General features: G+C 37.4%; 2 protein-coding genes across 2 annotated transcripts; one reads left to right on the top strand and one right to left on the bottom strand.

Moving 5' to 3' along the window:
- The first annotated feature begins 1,514 nt into the window (after positions 1-1,514).
- Positions 1,515-5,980, top strand: LOC105445250 (monocarboxylate transporter 7-like). The gene is made up of 5 exons (XM_030994684.1): positions 1,515-1,618; positions 2,281-2,490; positions 3,354-3,494; positions 4,265-5,395; positions 5,748-5,980. Exons 2-5 carry the CDS (start codon positions 2,283-2,285, stop codon positions 5,879-5,881), a joined length of 1,614 nt encoding a protein of 537 aa, XP_030850544.1. The 5' UTR covers positions 1,515-1,618; positions 2,281-2,282; the 3' UTR covers positions 5,882-5,980.
- Positions 5,981-19,688: 13,708 nt separating this feature from the next.
- On the bottom strand, positions 19,689-22,307 carry LOC115918917 (monocarboxylate transporter 7-like). The gene is made up of 3 exons (XM_030994370.1): positions 22,217-22,307; positions 20,674-21,792; positions 19,689-19,964 (listed from the first exon to the last, which is right to left on the bottom strand). Exons 1-3 carry the CDS (start codon positions 22,305-22,307, stop codon positions 19,831-19,833), a joined length of 1,344 nt encoding a protein of 447 aa, XP_030850230.1. The 3' UTR covers positions 19,689-19,830.

Below are 22,307 nucleotides of genomic sequence, written 5' to 3'. Positions count from 1 at the left end.
GACCGCGAAGCCCAGGTATCCGGTTAGTACCACGCAGGGGCGGCGATTTCATTTTATGACCGGGGGTACGAAATGCGAGGGACGGGAGGGGGGAGGGAGCTCTAGTGGGGTCCAGGTTTGGGGGCATTTAATCACGGTCAGATGAGCAACCAGGGGTCCAGAGCCCCCGGAAGCTCAGGGAAAAACCATGCCATTTCCGCAACATTTGTAAATCACTGGTATCGAGTTAGAAATAAACCAAGTTTGAATTTTATTAGGGGGCAACTACCCCCACCCCCACCCCCCCCCCCCCCCCCCCCCCCCCATCATTACGCCAAGGCGAGGAAGCATAGTGAACGAGAGGGGGAAGGTGACTACCACCCCCCTCACAGGTTTTTTAAGGGTTCTGAATTAACAAATCACATTCCTTAGCAAACAATAGTATAAAAAACAAGCAATATACCTTTTGCATACTTCACTTTTCTAGAATATTTACTTTCACTTTGAAGAATATTATGCGATGGAGCGTAGCTCCCGAGCGAGAAGATTGTTGCATATTTATTTGTCTAAACGCTGCACTCTTGGGCCCTCCAGAGCCTAAAAGTTTGTTGCAGTCTTTGGTCAATATTTCCTATACACTTACTTTTTCTCATTTTTTCAATTTTCGGGGGGGGGGCGACCCCCCTAAAAGAATTGAGGGGGATGTGTCCCCCCCCCCCGTCCACCCGGGATCGTAGGGGTTGAGTTGCATAAGTGAGACGATAATTATGGACAGATAAGCTAAAATGCTATCAGTAAATACAACATGGAGAGGAGAAAAAGAGGGGTTGAGAAGTAGTGATTAAAGCAAGAGGGAAGGTAATGGGACAGCAATGCAGGTATATTTACATGCAGAAATAGGGGAGGGAAAGGTGGGGGCCAAGGCGACTCCAGCGCATCTACACGCTTACCTACTCGCATCGGAAAACTCAGAGTGGTAGGTGCAATCATATCGCTACGCCATTTTCCAACTTTTTCCTATCTCTTTCACGAACTGATTGTGCCGAGAATACATCTTCTCAGGACTGTATTGATCAACCTAAAATCATAGAGATTGATAAATGAAGCTCTCAAAATATGTAAAAATCGATCATGAATGAATCATATTGTCACTTTTCATGAAAAGCGGTAAGATAACAAAATATTCCAACTTGATGAGCAACAGCGTACGTCGTATATTTGTGCGATTTCAAACTACCACCACTCTCCTCCTTTGATTATACTGCAACTGTTATTTAAACGTGAATAAATATTTAGCTGAACTTTTGAAAAGTACTCTATATGGAATTAAAGAAAAAATAAGTATCTGGTATAACTATGCCAGCTTCGTTCAATTAAACTTGAGCATTCATCGCTTGAGTGCAACTGGGACAGTAGACAAAACTGTAAAATAACGTTAGCATTGTAATGTTCCACTCAGGCATGGAGCAGAGAAAGAAAGATTGGCTTTATGTCGTATCGGTATACTGTTGAACGTGCTTCCTTTCAACCACTCTGAGCGTGTAAAAGAATGAGAATGATAAACAGTGCTGGCCTTATTACCTGTCGTGATCTTCGATTCCCAAATCTACTGGTCTACATACAGACATACTGCATGAGAGTAAGTATGCCATAAATTGTGCTCTTAAAGACACCTGTATATCAATTAATGTTCTCACTGCATGTTGCCTATTAGCCACCAAGTTGAAGCTCCCATGGGAAACAAATCAAAATATTGAGTTATGTAGTTGTATTTAGTTTATATATCAGTGTAAAGCAGAACAAGGACAACATGCTCGTTATCATACCCTTGTAATTGTTGGACACATATTGATTGACTATTTGGTTAGTTGATAGGTTTGTTGGTTAATTAATTGATTGATTGATTGGTTGATTGTTTGATCAGTTATTTGGTTGGTTGATCGGTCGATTGATCAATAGATCGGTTTGTTAGTTGATTGATTACTTGAATGTTTGAATGATTAGTTGATTGGTTGATTTACTTTTTTCTTTTAAATTGAATGATTTATTGATCAGTAATATTAATCAGTTGATTGACGTGTTTATTGATTCACTGTGTTGCCTTTGTATGATTAAGTTATTGATTAACCCATTACTGATCATATTAATGACGATTCATATGATTAATTGGATTTGATTAGATTCATTAATTGATTGAAACACTTGACCTGTTTGGAGTAGAATACAATGTAATTTCAGATTTGCACGTCGTTTGACATGTGAGACGAATTTACTCTGTATGTACGACTACTTTGCTTGCAGAAATGGAGTCATCGAGAGGACAAGAGATCTCCATTTTAAACTGGAAGTGGGGTTACGTCATCGTACTATGCAAATTCATGACAAACATGGCGTTTGGGATCACCAAGGCTTTCGGCGTTCTCCTCCCAGTGATGGTTGAAAGATTCAACAGAAATTACGCCACAGTAGGCTTCATCTGCAGTTTACCCGGTACAATCATGCTCTTTTCAGGTGAATCATTTGATTCTTTTTTTTATATATTCTTTAAAGGACAATAGACTCTGTTTTTTCCAATTAAATGTATCCGAATTTGTACACCCGGACACACATGAATAATTACCCAGTTAAAGCCCCCATCACACCAAACCAGTTCTCACTACGTTCTGGAAAATGTTGCTAAACGGGCTCAAATTGTGTGCGAAGGGAGTGAACGTAGTATCAACTGTTTTTACGATCTATTTTTTAAAGAACTTCATGGATGGGCTCGGACTTGCTAGGACGGTGAGGGTGTTTGTTTTGATAATTTGTTATGTATTGCATTGTTTTTTTTTAGTCATGTATTTTATTGTTTTCGTTGTTTTATTTAATTTCTAACTACAATTCAACTATTTTGACTCCCAAAACAACCACATTTGTTTTTTATAAACATTCCTTTTCTTTGATTCATGTAATGCCAGATGAATGATACATGCTTTAGCAGTCACGCAAAACACACATTGTCAAATTATTATACAATAAAATCTGAGAATGTATACTATTATCTAGATCTATTTTTGTTTTAATTATTTTTTAAATAGTTCCATAAATTGGGGTAAAACAAAATATTCCAACTATAATTATGAGCGACAGGACAGTAGACTCATCTCGGTCACTTTTACCGAAATTAGCAAAAAAATAAGAAAGTTATCAACTGGGAATATCCACAGGTGCCAGTGTATCCCCACTAGGAAGTTATGTATACATATGATTTTCCCCGTTTCACACCTTTTTCAACCCCCACCCCTCCCCCGCACACAAACACACACACACACACACACACACACTCTAACCACAATGTGTCCTTAATTTATATAATTCAATCAATGTCCATGCAGGTCCTTTCGTTTCCTTGGTCCTCCAGAGAGTAGATCATCGAATCGTTGCCATGTTAGGAGGGGTAATAAGTGGGACCTTTCTGGTAGCATGCGGTTTCATCTCCAGCATTACCGGTCTTGGTTTCACCCTGGCGCTCACAGGTATGTCATATTAGGAGGGGTTATAAATGGGTGTGTCTGGTATCATGTGGCTTCATTTTAAACATATAAACGCCGTTGGTGTCACCCTGGCACTCACAGGTATGTCATAATAGGAGGGGGTAATAAATTGGGTGAGATGTGGTATTATCCCGAACATTACCGTTCCCGGGCACTCACAGGTGCAATCGAAAGGGTAATAAATGGGGTGTCATGTGTAGTATCATGTGGCTTTATCTTCAACATTGCTGGTCTTTGTATCACCATGCATGGCACGCACATGTGTGTGATAATTGGAAGGGGCAATATATTGGGTGTGTCTCCCTGGCACTCACAGGTATGTCACAATAGGAGGGGTAAATGGGGGGTTTCTGGTATCATGTGGTTTCATTTTAAACATATAACCGCTGTTAATGTCACCCTGAAACTTACCCTCGGGCCTTCTTTCTTTATAACTCAGGTATGGATTCATTTTTGTTCGAAAGGGAGCAAAATATATCAGCGATAGAAGAAAACAAATGCATACAATCTTTATTTGCGGCAATCCTGCCGGCTCCATAAACACTGGGTTAATGAGAAAAAATATGAGAAAACTCTAGTTCTATATGAAGTTGAAAACGAGTTGTACTTGGCCGACAAAACCTTGTGCAGTGACAAATTATCCGTCTTTATTGTCTATTGAAATAGTAGCGAGCAATGATATCTTTAGCATTAATCTGCTATATGTTTCACTTATGCTACTTTCTAACAACACTTTGTTATCTCATTGACAGGGATTGGCCGATGCTGTGCCTACTTACCGATTGCTCTCCTGATGAACCAGTATTTCAAAGAGAATTATGTTCTAATGAACACCATAGCAGCATATGGTTCAACAGTAGGCGTAATGTTCCTACCCGTTATCGCTGAGCGATCTTTAGAAGCGTACGGTTACTCTGGAGTTTTCATGATTCTTGGAGCGATTATGTTTCATAAGGTTGCAGGTGGAGCGGCCATTCGGAAACCAATCTTCAGCGTAAAAGATAACACCACTGGACAAAGTGGTAGTGATCAAGATCCGTCGGAGGTGATCCGTCATGAACCGTCGGAGGATGACGATGAGGAAGAAGGTATAGAAGGAGGTGATCAAATAACAAAATTGAAAGATGAACTGAGAGATGATACGGACCAAGGCCAGGCACTGGCAGAAAGCCGTTTTCATACCAAGGAAAACCTTGAAAATACGGAGACACTAAATGCTGCAATCGTAATAAATGATATAAAAAGATACGAGGAGGATAAAGGGATTTTAATTGATGATGATAACTGTGAGGAACGCGTTTCTTTGCTCAATAGTGCATGTGATCATCCTGGTGAGGTGGGCGATCTTCCTGATGCTTCAAGATCTGGTCAAGATGATAGTGAGAAATATAATTTATGCTCATCATTTATATCTCGCTGCAAACTGTTTATGACCAAGGAAGCACTCTTCCTAATGTGCCTCCCAGCGACTTACTTTCGTGCTTATTCGTTCGAAGCCTGGGTGTTGTACCTAGTGCCTCACGCAGAGCAGTTGGGCATCACCCCATCTCGAGCTGTCTTCTTGTCTTCAATTGGTGGAATCGGTGGGATTATAGGCAGAACCATTGCAGTCATTCTCCTCATTAAGAAAGTACACATGTTCAAAATCTACATCACCGTTGGTTTTATTACCAGCTTGTCATTTTTCTTGGATTTCGTCGGCGAATCATTCATCATTCGTTCAGTTTGGGCATTTCTTCAGGGCCTCTGCTTTTTTGTAATGGATAGTACAGACGCAACTTTTCTTAAACTGACGTTGGTAGATGAAAGCAACTTCAGTTTTGGCGTTGGACTGTTGATGTTAATGCACGGCTCTGGTAATATCTCGGCGGGGTTACTCACAGGTAGACAAATATCTTGGCACTCCGGAATAATATTAAATTCAAGCTTTGTATATATTATCACAAACTTGATTAAGACTAGAGAATGCTACTTTTTTTTTACAAAATCGAAATTTTTAGCCTGTCATTTTTAGAGCAAATTTAGTGATAAGTATTTCGGCTAGGATTTTCCACACTATGAGGGGTTTGAAATTAAAACAATGAAGCTATTTCAGTTTTACTCTAAAATATTTCTGATATTTTCAAATAGAACCTTTAAACACTCAAAGATCTGGACAAGTCATCGCCTATTATTTTGTGTTATCCAAGCTAGCAATTCTTTTTCTATTATTTTTTAATCTATTCTCCCATCCAGGAGCTTTGTTTGACATCATCCAGTCTTATACCATCGTATTCATGATGACTGGAATCCCTGTTTTGATCTTCACCATCAACCTTGTAGTCATATCGGTACTGTTAAATAGAAGAGTCAAGTCCAAACACGTTTAGCATCGCTCCCGGCATAATTTATTCAAAGGAATCTTCTCTTCATCCAGAAGCTTTGTTTGACGTCATCCAGTCTTATACCATCGTCTTCATGATGACTGGTATACATCGTAGTCGTATCGGTACCGTTGTTAAAAATGAGAGTGAAATACGTATTTGTTATGACTTTAGCATCACTGAAAGTTTGATTGTGCTTTGTTTTAAGGAGATATGGTTAAAATCAAACGCTAGATAGAAAACATTACTCGATCTCGTTTGCGGACATATGTTCCGCTGATACCACGTATGGCGTCATCGAATCACTTAGAAAATCAAAAGATGTTTAAAAAAAAACTCCTCCCAACCAATTAATTTTGTCGTACAACCCGAACCCTACTTTGTATTTTTGTCGATCATACTTATTAAATTGTTAGGTTGTTTCAGTGTTGATATTTTTATGTGACCGTGTAAAGAAATGGAATCAAGCCAGCATAATCTTGCTTTGACAACATGGATATCACAAGGTTTAGATAGCTTGAGTTAAACCAAATTGAACATAAAATTCAAAGTGATTCGTCATGAATCATGTTTCAGCAGACAAGCCTGCTATGATATAAATGTTGTATTATGAACATTGATATGTCCTGAATACACTAATCAGATATATGTCAACTTCAAAGTCTGTTAAGTTAGGAGACACATTGGGTTCTTTTGAATATGTCATTTTGACTTATGTTAATGCCTTGTTTTTCGTTTTGTAATATGTATTTTGTTTGTTTATGGAGGAGAGTAATGTAAATTGAAGAATATTTGGTGTAATACCTGTATCAGGTAACGTGAAAGTAAATTTAGAAATATTAATATCTCTTATATTGTAGATGTACATGTATGTGAGAGGTAACCCAATAAACAGAACACTAAAAAATAACCTCTTTTGGGAATGTATTTTAATTGATGTTAAAGTATGGTGCCTTTTGAACTAGATTTAAACTTTATCGACACGTGTCTTCATTTAAATACAAAAGGTACTCCTGTTCACGTTTTCATCGACTGGAGTAACGTGAATCCACTAACCTCTGTAAATCAAGTGTTTATGACCAAATAACCACTTGACCAAGCAACGAGTTTTGTATCCGTTAACCGATGGTGGTGATAAATAAGTAATTATTTGGTCTTTTATTAAAGCACCTTTATCGATCAGTTTCACAGGTTATCCAAGGTTGATCGTAATAATCACGTTACTAGCACCGGCTAATCGTCTTATTGTTCTGTCCGTGAATCTCTGGTTGTGTCAAATTAGTAATTCTTAGGTGTCTGAAAACACCCTTTTGAATGGTTTCAAAGTTACCATAACTTTCTTGGTGATGATCACGTGGCTCAAGCTGATTACTAATCTAAGCTGTGAATCCGTGATATTTAGGTGTGAAAAATCAGTAATTATTAGGTGTCTTAAAACACCTTTTTAAATGGTAGTCAAGGTTGCCATAAGTTCCGCGGTGATGATCTCGTGACTCAAACGGATTATTAATATAAGCTGGGCATCCGTGATTTCCAGGTGTGAAAATTAGTAATTCTTAGGTGTCTGAAAACATTCTTTTGATCGGTTTCAAAGTTACCATAACTTTCTTGGTGGTGATCACGTGGCTAAAACTAATCTAAGCTGTGAATTCGTGATATTTAGGTGTGAAAAATTAGTCATTATTAGGTGTCTTGAAACACCTTTTTTTTTAATGGTAGTCAAAGTTGCCATAAGTTCCGCGGTGATGATCTTGTGACTAAAACTGATTACTAATCTTAGATGTGAATCCGTGATATTTAGGTGTGAACAATGAGTTTTTCTTGGGTGTCTTGATGGTTTCACAGTTACCATTTAAGTTCCGCGGTGATAATCCCGTGACTGTTGGCATATTTCTATTTGCACCAGTTGATAACTGACTGTTGGCATATTTTCATCACACCAGTTGATTACTGGTCCGTGTGCATATTTTCAGTTGCGCCAGTTGATGACTGACTGTTGGTATATCTCTAGTTGAACCATCTGACACCAATTAATTTGCATATTGAGTATGGGATGCGTGCAGAATGACATTGCAACGAGGAACGCTAAGGCTGCGGTGGAGGCACGTAAAGCACTCCAGGCCCGGAAGGTTTTTGAGAAGCCTCTTGGAGTAGGCCAGTATGTTCTAGTCCGACGACATGGATTCAGGGGTCGATCAAAGATAGCCGATTACTGGGAGGAAGAACCTTTTATGGTGGTAAAGCAGCCCTTTCCAGATCGACCAGTCTACGTAGTAAGGAGCCATTTGGGCAAGGAGAGGGTCTTACACAGGACCCAGTTGAAACACTGCCCCTGGCTACCAGGGGGAGATGTAGACAAACAGTTAACGGAAGATGAAACTGAATCAGAAAGCCGAACACCTGTTGGTTATGTCCTACACTACCGTCAATGTCCAGTTCAAACTGAATCTCCCAGGAGCCTTTCGGGAGGCACTTGTAGCTCTGGGGATTTCTCCTCTGGACCCCCGGGTAATGAAGATGAAGGCACTTGTGAGTCTGAAGTCGGTGTCTCTCATGTCGCTAGTCCTTGTCCCAGTAACAATGGGAGTGAATTGGAAAATGTACCAGTGGTGGCACAGACCGCCAATCCTTTGTCTCCAAAGGAACAACGGCTGGAGCAAAGGAGGTACCCTAGAAGAGCTACGCGTGGTGTACCACCCCAGAGGTATACAAACTACACTTAGAGGAGATTAATTTGACCAGGCATCGATCGCATTGAATTCTTCAACCTAAATGACGAGGAAAAGGAGTGTTGTTTATTCATCTTTATTCAAGATAACATAATAATAAAGATGTGACATAAAACCCAGGACAGAGATTTGTATTACATTAGATGCATCTCATGCAGGGTTAAACAATTACAATACAAAATAACAAAAACAAAAATAATAATTATTTTCTTAGTAAGCAATGCCTCATAATACATTTACATACCGTGGTCATATCTATCAATTTTTTCTTAATGAGTAATCAACCACGGGAACCTATCTCCATAGAGAGAGAGAGGGTTGAAGAGGGGAAGAGTGAGAGAGAGAGAAAGAGAGAGAGAAAGGGAGAGAGAAAGAGGGAGAGGGAGAGAAAGAGGTCTCGCTATTGCAAGTCGTACAAGGTAGTTAATGTTGTGATTGCCAGGTGCGTTCCGACCGGCTGTAAAAAATAACATACGACCTAAACAGTACGGTTTTCAAGATTTCATTTCTCAGTTGTGGATACCTTACTTTGCATTTACATGTTTTCAACATATCTATAAGTTTTTTTTTGTTGTCAGGAGTTGTCAAACCTCGGGAACCTATCTCTACACACAGTAATTTGGGAGTCCAGCCGGCTTCTGAGATATCATGTATTAGTCCGGCGTACCTGTCAAGCTTTCTTTGGTGGGCCTGTTGAATGTTGGTTTCAAATGGAATTGTCAACTCAAATACTAGTATTTCCTTTTTTCTAACATTAATGAATTTGGTGTGCAACCTGGATTGTAGATGACTTTTTGGTCCAGTTTTACTCTCTGGCCATTTGTTGATCTAGGGCATGAACTACCATTTCGTCGCCTTTAACTTTAGATCTACTGTAGGCAAGGCAATGACATGTTTGGTAGAGTTCAGAGATAGCGGGAATATTAAGCCCCCTTGGGGCATGAACTACAGCAATATTGGCACCACACCGAGGGATGCCCATCCATTTTTTAATGTATTTGTCTAGAAGTGTATCTAGTTGTCCAAAGTGAGTTGCATGAAGGTCATGTACAGTTAACATATATCTCGTAGAGGAGAGAGCATAATCATTAAGAATTTTTAGCTTATACTCGTTTTTTATGTTTACACTATTTATATTCGTGAGGGTACTATCAACCTTATCACGGATGAAATCATATGTTTTTGAATTTTTCATCTTGAAAGTAATGTGAGATCCTAGAAATTTAATAGGATTTTTTTTGTACAGATGCAATTTGTTCCCTAGCTAAGGAAAAATCAATAACTGTTGGTTTACCGCCTGAAATTGATAAAGAACGACACTTCTTAGCTTTGACTGCTAAGCCCATACTACTGAGAAGTTTATTTACTTCTTGAACAAGTTTTTGATGATACCTTTTATTTTCAGTTAATGAGGAAAAGGAGATACCTAATGCCTAGATTACTCATAATATATTGTATTATATTATATTGTATTGTAGTATGGTATTATAATATATTTTTGGTGATTATGTTTGTTTTCGGTTTCGCCTCTACACAATCATTTTGTATACTTAAGACACGAGTGAAAGTCCTGAGTATGGAAAAGACCTTTAATTGTGACTATATAAACAACCAAAAATATACCTATACATGTATGTATTTTTCGAAAGGTAACGTGATAATTTGTTTTTACATACTACAAAGATGTTGTTTCCATCTTTATTTTTAATACCTCCCCCCCCCCCCCCCCCAACAAAAAAGGGGGCGGGAAGAGGTAGGCTTAATCTGAATATATTCCTGATTTATCCTATCATATTTTAAAAGTAACTTTTGCAAGACTAGTGAATTTGACAGTGGGAGCTATGACTGATGTATCATTTACGTGTCGTATATCATTCAAGTATCGTATACCTTTGCCAGACTGTAGTGATTTTGACAGTAGGAGCTATTTTTCGACTACCGGTAATGTGTCATGCAAGTGTCGTATACAGATTTGATATCCATCTAATGCAAGCTGCTAAACAATTTCAAGTTAAATGTTGTGACAAGGGAGGCATATATTTTATGTATGTCTTACTTACTTGTCTTTCTTTGTTATTGTTGTTACCTAGAATAAGTCGAATGCTAATAATGTATCATTTCCTTGCTTTGATTAGAAAACTATCATACGGAGTCTCTCCCATTCTTAGCCGATTTATATTTCTATGTTTTGTTATGAACAAAAAAAAAAAAAAAAAAAAAAAAAAAAGGTTGGTGATAAAGAAATGGAACGAAACAAGCAAACATGCCAATTAGGACGATATCTATTTTATAAAGTACCTCCCAGATTGTTTGAGGTAGTATATAAATGTATGTTCTATGGAGATTATTCCTCTTAATTGATTTTATAGATATTGTTAATAATACATGTAATTGATGTTGAGAAATGGTTTTTGTTGCATTATGAGTCATCAAGGGACGATGACTATTTAAAGTGGGGAAGGATGTAAGGAGGTCGTTGGTGGCGGGCGTTAGAACCTTGACCTTCACCCCGTTCCCACCCCGCTTATAGGTAAGCAAGGTTTAGTTTTTATGTGTGTTTAAGTTGTTATATTTGATAATATTGCTATTATGTTTTGTTCATATCCTGGTTAAAACGAATTAGTATCTTTATAAGGCTTACAAATATGTTCAAAGAACATGATATTTGTTAACAGAAAGGTGTAATTTAAGGCGATATTGTTGTTACGTAATGCTCAGAGGGTGTGACTTCTCAATGTACAAGTAGATTACACGTAGAGGAAATGGATGCGTAGGCTATGCCTGCACGGGTACGTGTAGAACGCATTTGTGTGTACGGTCGATTGGGCCTTAGAGTGTGACTATTGTAGTCGGGAACTTGGGCGCTAATGAATATGTATTAGGTTTTGGTGTAGAGAAACCTGATTAACGAAGAATTATGATCTTTTAAGTTTGATTAATTATGTTAGGAATTCGTTATTGATCCAGCTTATACACTTTGGGCATTTGCAATGTCTTAAGTTAATGTCATTAACGATTTAAATGTTTTAGTGTAGTGAGCACTGATTACCTATTTTTGTCATATTTTGAAAGATGTGTCGTTGTTTATTCTTGTAATTGATAACTGTTTGTCATTACTCGACCCCGTTCCCACCCCGCTTATAGCGGTGTGTCCTTTACAGAATAAAGAGCACCAACTCTACTCCTCAGGCTGCCATTGTCATCTGTATTGTCCGAGGCGAGGTCTACCCCTACTCATTCCGGCTACCCGTCACAATCCACCCACCTACATTAAGGCCAGCACTGTTTATTATTCTCATTCTTTTTCTCGTTCAGAGTGGTCGCAAGCAAGCACGTTCAACAGTATACCGATACTACATAAAGGCAATTTTTCCTTCTCTGCTCAATGCCTGAGAGGAATATTTCAATGCAAGTTTTCTTATAGAAATAACTGCGCGGTATGTGCAATTTTTTGATAAAACCGGCATGTATTCCATTGAGGTGTTAAAGGTACTATGTCCCACTTGTAGGCCAAAAAATGAAAAGGTTAAATTACAACGGCATTTGAAAGATAATATTAATTTAGAGCTTCGCTAACAAAAAAAGGAGGCTTGAAAATGTCTTTAAGTGGGAAAATAACGACTATTAGTTGTCGAATCGCCTTAAGAGCTCTAGAGCCAGTAAGTAATAGTTTGATTTTCAGATTTTAGCTGCGCTAATTCAATTTAATTTTAGCCATTACAAGAAGTGGGTTATTGATGTTCATGTTTATATATTCTTTACAGCTCATTTTATGTATGTTATTACCAAAGAAGAAAAAACCAGTCAGTCACTCAATAGTGTCTGACAGTGAAGTCTAGCAAGTAAACGGGTTTCCTTGCATAATTTGAATATTAGGACACTGCTAATGTTGAAATTTCACAGATAGGACATACATGACATATTCATAATTCCTGCAAAGCTCTACGGAATTTGATGTTAGCTGCAAAAGAGACATAGTATCTTTGAGTGGAGCCCGAAGTAAAGAACCGTCGATATCACGTGTAGACTGTGAATTTTTGTATAATAGTGTCTTTTATGTAGATGCATACACGTCATTTTGGGACAAGCTGCACCCAAGCGATAGATGAACTAGTTTAATTGAACTAATCTGGCGTAGTTATGCGAGAGATATATTTTCTTTGATTCCATATGGTGTACTTTTTAACAGTTCAGTTCAATATTTATTCCTGAAGCAGTATAATCAAGGGAAGAGAGGGGTGGTAGTTTGAAAATCGCACAAATAAACGACGTACACTGTTGCTCATCAAGTTGGAATATTTTTTTATCTTACAGCTTTTCATGAAATGTATGTGACAATATGATTCATTCATGATCGATTTTATATCTTTTGAGAGCTTTATTTATCAATCTCTATAATTTTAGGTTGATCAATAGTCAGTCCTGAGAAGATATAAACTTAATCTATCAAGACTAAATCATATTCTCGGCACATTCAGTTCATGGAAGAGGTGAGAAAAAGTTATTCCAACTTGATGGGTAGGCGTGTAGTATTGTAAAATTGCGTAGCGATATGGTTGAACTTACCAATCTGAGTAAATCTGAAATGTCCAATAAGCAAATAATTACCGTTGGTGAGGGTGATGGGACAAATTATCACTTCCGAGGCGATCTGGATGTAGCTATCTTTCCGAAGCGAAGCTGAGGAAAGATAGCGTATACATTCTGATCGACGAGGAAGTGATAGTTTGCCATCGCCTGAAACCAAAAGGTGATTATTTGCTTTATATTCCCCCTCTAAAACAATTTAACTACAAAAAGAAAAGGACGTGTATGCATCTACATAAAAGACACCTAGGCCCAAATTCACACCAAAAAAAAAAAATAAGTTTAACCCAACCCCTTGAGGGTACGGTGCGCGCATGTGCTTTCTTTAATTGCGCTCATTCCTAATGCGCGCTTAATTACGCCTAGTTTAGTGCGCTTTTGGATAATATTGTGAAAGTCCAAGTGAAAGTGAAAGTGCGTTGCACTGTGTAGATAGTACCTCTATCTTCAGTGAAAGTGCGTTGCCCTGTGTAGATAGTACTATCTACACAGTGTAACGAACTTTTTGCTTCTATCAATAATGGGCGAACTTTCTTTCATGACGTGATTTACTTTTGACCAATCGTAGAGCAAGATTCTTAGTATGTGGAATATAATGCGTGTTATTGTGTACGAATAATATACATATAATGACTGCTATGAGAGGGATGGTTGTTTTTAAAGCCTGAAGGGAACGTTACGTCCTGCTATCACCCCGAGGCGAGTGGAAGGGGTGATAACAGGATATAACCTTATCTTTTTCTTGAGTAAAGACTGGTTAAAATGGGTCTGTTCGCTATACACAAGGACCGCTATTCATAACGTGGAACTTCCCACGTCTCTAGGACCGCTATTCATAATAGGAGAAGAGGGTCACTATTCATAAAGATATAAGGACCATATTCACAAGCACCGCTATTCATAATGTGAGATGAGGGTCGCTTTTCATAATTCATATTGAGGGTCATTACTCATAAGTACTACTAATCACGATACGAAATGAGGGTCTCCAGTGTCGTTATTCATACAAATTAAATTCAATTCGCATTTATTTAATTATCGATTGAAAATTGCATTGCGGATACAAAAGATACAAAGCAATTCATAAACAAATTTTGAAAATAAAATGGGGAACTACATAAATAAGGCCCATAGGCCTTTTACAATCGTAGTACCCAAAGCATTCATAGCATAATGTAAAGCAAAGATATGTCGTACTGATTTAATCACCTACCTTGTTTGTTTTGACTTGCCATAAGTGAAAAAAATCCTTAAAACGGGTATTGTGATTTTCTATCTGGTAATTAAGAGTGAGCATCTGAGAAATTTTAAGAGGTAATTTATTTTGAAAGTAAAAGAAACCAAGGAGAGCAATGGAGTAATAGCACCAGGCGCGTACGCAGGGGATGGGGGGAGTACCCCCCTCAATTTTTTTGTTAAAAAAATGAATTCTCCTTTCCGCCCCCCCCCCCCCCCCACCGAGCATATTATAGGTCAGCGCGATTTTCAAATTTCGGGGGGCAAAAAAAGAAAAAAATGTTGCTCACCATCCCCCCATTAAAAAAGTATTCAGGTTAAGATTGTTTAGGCTTATTTAGTAGTGAGTTTATAACTGACCAAGTCTGTTTAGTATTTTGTAAACTTTTAGAAAAGTAGGATTTTTTGACATGCTTAACAGATTATTCAATATATTTTTATATTGTTTGTATTTTCTTTCATTATCCAATGTATTGTTTTGGAAAAAGTGTTTATAATAACGATTTTTCTTCTTTATGCATCTTAATAAATACTTTCTAATCCAAGGTTTCTTTTTGCGTTTTTTTAGTTTCTAAAGTTTTTGACAATGGAAAATTCTTGTCAAACAATTGAATAAAACGGTTAATAAAAAAAGGAATATTCGTCATTAGCATTTGACACATTATAAAGATTAGTCCATTCTTCATGACAAAGATCATATTGAAAATCTCTTATATTATCATCTGAGTATTTCCGAGGAAAGCGAATTGAGCTATAGGTTGATAAGTGTTATTAGAGCTTTTAGAGACTAGAAAAATGGGTAAGTGGTCACTAACATCTGAACATAGACTACCTCAAGTCAAAAACATTGGTGAATACATTATCAATACGTGTAGCAGTGCTTGGCGTAATACAAGTTGGGGCTTACATAATCGGGAATATACCAAGTACAGAGTTAAGCCGACGGAATTCATTAAAATTATCATCATCTTTAAATAAGTCAATATTAAAATCTCCAGTTAATAGATGTGATGTTGTAGACCAGCAGATTTGGGAATCAAAGATCACGACAGGTAAGGCCAGCACTGTTTATTATTCTCATTCTTTTCAACACTCAGAGGCCCGAATTCACAAAGGAGTATGTACGTCATATGACGCGTTTTGACGCGTTTGTACAAACCTTGCCCTTTGAAAATTCCGTCCAGTGTGGTTGCAAGCAAGCACGTTCAACAGTATACCGATACGACATAACGTCGACTTTTTTCTCTGCTCCATGCCTGAGTGGGACATTAACAATGCAAGTTATTAATACAGAAATAACTGTCCGGTATGGGAAATTATGTGATAGAACCGGCATTTATTCTATACCGTCTGAACTTATAGGCCCGAATTCACAAAGCAAGGTTTGAGCTCAAACCTCCTTTTGTTTCGCCAAACCTCCTTTTGTTCTTTACAAACCAGGTTTGTAAAAAAACGCGTAAAACGCGTCATATGACGTACGAAAACCAAGGTTTGTCGACAAACCTCCTTTGTGAATTCGGGCCAACGAGATGGTTAGTGGAGCCAGACATAAAGAACCGTCGACGTCACAGACTGTGGATTTTGTCTACTTTCCAAGATGCACTCAAGCGATGGATGAACATGTTTTAATTGAACTTGGCTGATATATTAAATGCGGAATATATATTATTTTCTTTAACTCCACATAGTGTTCTTTTCAAAAGTTCAGTTAAAAGTTTTTCACTGTTTAATAAATCAAGGGGGGAGAGAGGCGGTAGTTTGAAAATCGCACAAATAAACTATGTTGACTGTTGCTCACCAAGTTGTAGTATTTGTGTTTTACCGGTTTTTCTTGAGTATCAGGGCAATAACTCCCTGTACAATCACCCCCGGAAAATTGCCCCAAGGACAATAATCCCCCGGAAATTTACACCCCAAGGACAAACACTCCCGAGGACAATTTTCCTGGGGGAGGGGGTGGGATGATTGTCAAAGGGGGTAATTTTTAGGGGGTGTAATTGTCCACGGGGTGGTTGACCTTGGGATGTAATTTTCCGGGGTAATTTTCCAGGGTGTAAATGTCCAAGGGAAGGGAGGGGGGGGGGGTATTGTCCCGTTGGTAATTGGCCGGGGATGATTGTCTAGGGGGTAACTCTTTTTAGTCATGAGAACAGTCCTGAGAAGATGTAAACTTTATTCATCAAGACTAAATCCTATTGTCACAATCAGTTCATAAAAAGAAGTAAGATAAAGTTATTTCAACTTAATAGGCAAGTGCGTATCATTGGGAAATGGCGTAGCGATATGGTTCACCCTACCACTCTGAGAAAATCTAAATTTTCCCACGCGTGTTATCGTGTTTAAATAGTATTCATTATTATACGGTGATGAGATAGATCATAGACATATTTATAACTAGTTGAAAACGGACACAACGAACAGTCAAGCATAAATTTTTCACTTTTTATCACTTTGAAAGTAAACTCTACAAAAAAACAGAATTGACAATGATCCTCGACAGGAAATCATTTTACTTACAATTCACATCATATTTTGGACCAAAACGTCATTATGTTTGAGCATTCTAATGTAGTTTTCCGATAGCTTGGAAACTGTGAAATGTAAAGAATCAGAAAATTGTAAAAATAGCCCGCACCCGCTTAAATATTCTTTACCATGTCCATGAACAAGTCAGTCGCACGCCACAACGCCCAACTAACAATGGAAGTTACAAACTGATTCAGCAAGGGACGCAGGGCCCCAACTGAGTCACGTTTTTCATATCATATCTGATTGATACAATTATGTAAAAACCCAAGTACACACACGAACGAGGCAGAAGGGGTGACCTAAGGTTCAAGATTAGGGCAACTTTTGTTCATTTTAATAGGCCTAATGTTTGAGGAAATAACAGTTCGTACTGTAAGCAGCGAATGGATGTTTTACGAGGAAAGACGATTCCTATCCTCCGCATTCAGCCAACAAAAAATATTATACAAAAATTGCACACATTCATAAAAAATAAGCAGGATATAAATTATCAAATTTGCTATTGGCATTTCGGTCAGAAATGTGTAATGAACTGTGGATTAAAAATAATATGTTATTCGTTATAAATTCTCAAATCGGCCATTCTCCCATCCCCGTTTATTTTGATGGAATGGAAATTTTTCACTGGACGAGGAAAAAATCAACATGATCAATTAATCATAAAATAAACAAAGTGGCAACTCAAGATTATAGTGAATATTGATCTTGAATTTTAAAATTGATTCGAAACTTCCTTATTATTTATGAATTTGTAAAGAACTTAGTTATAACAAACTCTCGCTGTTACAAGGTAATTTTGTAGGGTCCACTTTTTGTATTCTATGTTATTGTTTCTTTTCCTTTTGTATGTAATTGTGTTTTTTGCTAGCTCTGATAGACCAAGGTTTCGATTATATACGGCAATTTCATTGGACAGAAGGATTTCCTTGTACCAACGCCATGGTTCTCTCTCTCTCTCTCTCTCTCTCCCTATCTCTACCTGGGCGTCTGTCTCTCTCTCTCTCTCTGAAATCTGCCAAGGGAGATACATGTAATTGCAAGACCTTTAACGAATACAGATTTTCTAATTACCCTTTTTGAGATGCTTATCTCTTGACCAATGAATTATTATTATAGTTACATCATTTCCTACTAAGCCATCAAAGTAGATTACCTCTCACACACATGTACATGCACATCTACTATATAAGAAATATTACTTTTACTCAATTAACTATCACATTACCTGATACAGGTATTACATCAAATATTCTTCAATTTCTATTACTCTCCTCCATAAACAAACAAAATACATATTACAAAACCAAAAAACAAGGCAGCATAAGTCAAAATGACATATTCAAAGACCCACTATTTGGAACAAACTACCCCCTAAACTTAAACAGTGTGCATCTTTAAACAGTTTTAAGCATCATTTAAAACTTCACCTGATACAGCAAATTTGAATTTGACAAACGCAGTTTTTATGTGTGTAATTACCATTGTATTTTCTTTGTCCCCTTTTTGTTTAGTTTTTTTGTGTACATTTTTAGGATCATCTACTTATAAGTTTTTGTAACTTTTTTGATGATCCAACCACTTCGTAATTTCCTTTAGTGTATTTTCCATTTTAGTGGTTTTTCTATGTTTGCAAAAAAGTATTGTATTCTTTGCCTTTGTATGTTTTTATGAAAGTGGTAAATAAATTCAATTCAATTCAATTAAAAAAGAACCCAATGTGTCTCCTAACTTAACAGACTTTGAAGTTGGCATATCTGATTAAATTATTCAGAACAAATCATTGTTCATAATTCAAAATTTACATCATAACATGCTTGTCTGCTTAAGCAAATGATTCATGACTAATCACATTGAAGTTTATGTTCAAATTGGTTAAACTCCAACTATCAAAGCTGTCAAAGAAAGATTATGCTTGCTTGATTCCATTTCTTTACACGGTCACATAAAAAACATCAACACTGAAAGAACCTGAATTAGTATGATCGACAAAAATACAAAGTAGTGTTCGAGTTGTACAAACAAAATAATCTTTTGGGAGGAGTTTTTTTAAACATCTTTTGATTTTCTAAGTGATTCAACGACGCCATACGTGGTATCAGCGGACCATATGTCCACAAACGAGATCGAGTACTGCGTTCTTTCTAGCGTTGGATTTTAACCATAACTCCTTAAAATAAAGCACAATCAAATGTTCAGCGATGCTAAAGTTATACAAAAATATCTTTCACTCTCCTGTTTAAAGGTATTACAAAGTTTTGGTATGGGGTCATGAATTTGGTTCAAATTAACATATTGGAAGCATATGCGTTCCTACAATATACATTGATCGTTGTCGCGGTTGAAATCGAGTCTAAAGTTATGAAATTATAGATAATAAACTCTTTATGTTGTATAGCTCCCTCTCAAGGTCAAGATATTAATATACCTATGAAACAATGTTTCTTGACTAAAATCGAGCGATTAGATATTCCCGTTTGGAAATTATATATCCCAACTTCATATTCTGAGATTTTCATGGTCGCAGCTACCAATGTACGGCCATAGGCGCTATTTGAAATTTATCAAAATTTACCGGGAGCACCGGTAAATTTTTATATTCAATTTTTCTCGAAAACAGAAATTTTTTAGGGGCTAATTTTTTTAGTGCTTATAATACATCCACAGGGGCATCCAAATATATCAAAATTGTAAAGATTCACTACCCACCCAATTTCCAAAATTTCCCAAAACTTTGTATTACCTTTAACAACGATACCGATACGACTACGATGTATACCAGTCGTCATGAGGACTATGGTATAAGACTGGATGACGTCAAACACAGCTCCTGGATGAAGAGAGGATTCCTTTGAATGAATTATGCCGGGAGCGATGCTAAACGTGTTTGGACTTGACTCTTCTATTTAACAGTACCGATATGACTACAACGTTGATGGTGAAGATCAAAACAGGGATTCCAGTCATCATGAATACGATGGTATAAGACTGGATGACGTCAAACAAAGCTCCTGTATGGGAGAATGGATTAAGAAACAATCGAATAAAAATGCCAGCTTGATCTCTGAGTGCTTCAAGGTTCTATTTGAAAATAACAGAAATATTTAAGAGTAAAACTGAAATAGATTAATTGTTTAATTTAAAACCCCGTATAGTGTGGAAAATCCTAGGCGAAATACTTATCACTAAGTTTGCTCTAAAATGACAGGCTTACCGTTTCGATTTTTGTAAAAAAAATAAAAGTTTTAACAAATTATGTTTAAAAAATGAAAACAAAACATGTCACATCGTTTCGATATTTGAGAATTAATGACACGTTGCATTGCTTTCCACTGATTATTATTTTTACAAATCTCGAAACAGATTAGAACGTGAATAGAACTCGCACTTTTGTGAGGTGGAGGAGGAAACCCTGATGTGCGTTTTAGAGACACTTTAAACAACTGAACCATCCCTACTAGGAAACATCTACGAATTAACAATGAACTGCATGGTGTTCTGTTATACAAGCTTTGTACTTTGTTGAAGATATTCTTTCGTTTATTATTTTGCTAGCTTATGTCTTGCTGTTATGTATATTTTTAACATGTTGGATGATAAATAAATTGAAGATTGAATTGACAAAAAAGGGGTATTCTCTAGTCTTAGTCAACTTTGTGATAATAATATACAAAGCTTGAATTTAATATTTTATTATATAGTGTCAAGATATTTGTCTACCTGTGAGTAACCCTGCCGAGATACTACCGGAACCTTTCATTAACATCACCAGTCCAAGGCCGAAACTGAAGTTGCTTTCATCTACCAACGTCAATTTAAGAAAAGTTGCGTCTGCAGTATCCAGTACAAAAAAGCAGAGGCCCTGAAGAAATGCCCAAACTGAACGAATGATGAATGATTCGCCGACGAAATCAAAGAAAAACGACAGGCTGGCAATACAACCTACGATGATGTAAATTTTGAACATGTGTACTTTCTTAACGAGGAGAATGACTGCAATGGTTCTGCCTATAATCCCACCGATTCCACCAATTGAAGACAAGAAGACGGCTCGAGATGGGGTGATGCCTAACTGCTCTGCGTGAGGAACTAGGTACAACAACCATGCTTCGAACGAATAGTCACGAAAGTAAGTCGCTGGGAGGCACATTAAGAACAGAGCTTCCTTGGTTATAAACAGTTTGCAGCGAGATATAAATGATGAGCAGAAATTGTATTTCTCACTATCATCTTGACCAGATCTTGTAGCATCAGTAAGATCGCCCACCTCACCAGGATGATCGCATGCACTTTTTAGAAAAGGAACGTGCTCCTCGAAGTTATCATTGTCATCTAAAATCCCTTTATCCTTTTCGTACATTGTTATAGCATTTATTTCGATTGCAGCATTTTGTGTCTCATTATTTTCAATGTTTTCCTTGATGTCAAAACGGCCTTCTGCCAGGGCCTGGACCGTATCGTTTCGCGATTCATCTTTCAATGTGGTCATTTGATCACCTCTTTCTATACCATCTTCCTCGTCGTCATCCTCCGACAGTTCATAACGGGTCACCTCCGACGGATCTTGATCACTTTGTCCAGTGGTGTTATCTTTCATGATGAAGATTGGTTTCCGAATGGCCGCTCCCCCTGCAACCTTATGAAACATGATCGCTCCAAGAATCATGAAAACTCCAGAGTAACCGTACGCTTCTAAAGATCGCTCAGTTATAACGGGTAGGAACATTACGCCTGCTGTTGTACCATATGATGCTATGGTGTTCATTAGAACATAGTTCTCTTTGAAATACTGGTTCATCATGAGAGCAATCGGTAAGTAGGCACAACATCGGCCAATTCCTGTCAATGATATAACAAAGTGTTGTTAAAAAGTAGCATTAGTGAAACATTTTGCAGATTAATGCTAAAGATATCATTGCTCGCTACTACTTCAATATACAATAAAAACGGATAATATGCCACTGCAAAAGGTTTTGTCGGCCAAGTACAACTTGTTTCCAACTTCATATAGAAGTAGAGTTTTCTCATATTTTTCTTATCAACTCAACACTAAGTGTTTATGGAGCCTGCAGGATTGCCGCAAAAAAGTTTTATGCATTTGTTTTCTTCTATCGCTGATATATTTTACTCCCTTTCGTACAAACATGATTCCATACCTAACTTATAAAGAAGAAAGGCCCGAGGGTAACCTCCAGGGTGACACCAACAGCGGTTATATATTTAAAATAAAACCACATGATACCAGACACACCCCACTTATTACCTGTGATTGCCAGGGTGAAACCAAGTCCGGTAATGTTGGAGATGAAACCGCATGCTATCAGAAAGACCCCACTTATTACCCCTCCTAACAT

Source organism: Strongylocentrotus purpuratus, unplaced genomic scaffold, assembly GCF_000002235.5.
Source record: "Strongylocentrotus purpuratus isolate Spur 01 unplaced genomic scaffold, Spur_5.0 spur5_scaffold_21, whole genome shotgun sequence".
NCBI classification, from domain to species: domain Eukaryota; kingdom Metazoa; phylum Echinodermata; class Echinoidea; order Camarodonta; family Strongylocentrotidae; genus Strongylocentrotus; species Strongylocentrotus purpuratus.
Note: the sequence above shows the minus strand (reverse complement) of the source record. Positions and strands in the feature narration are given on the sequence as shown.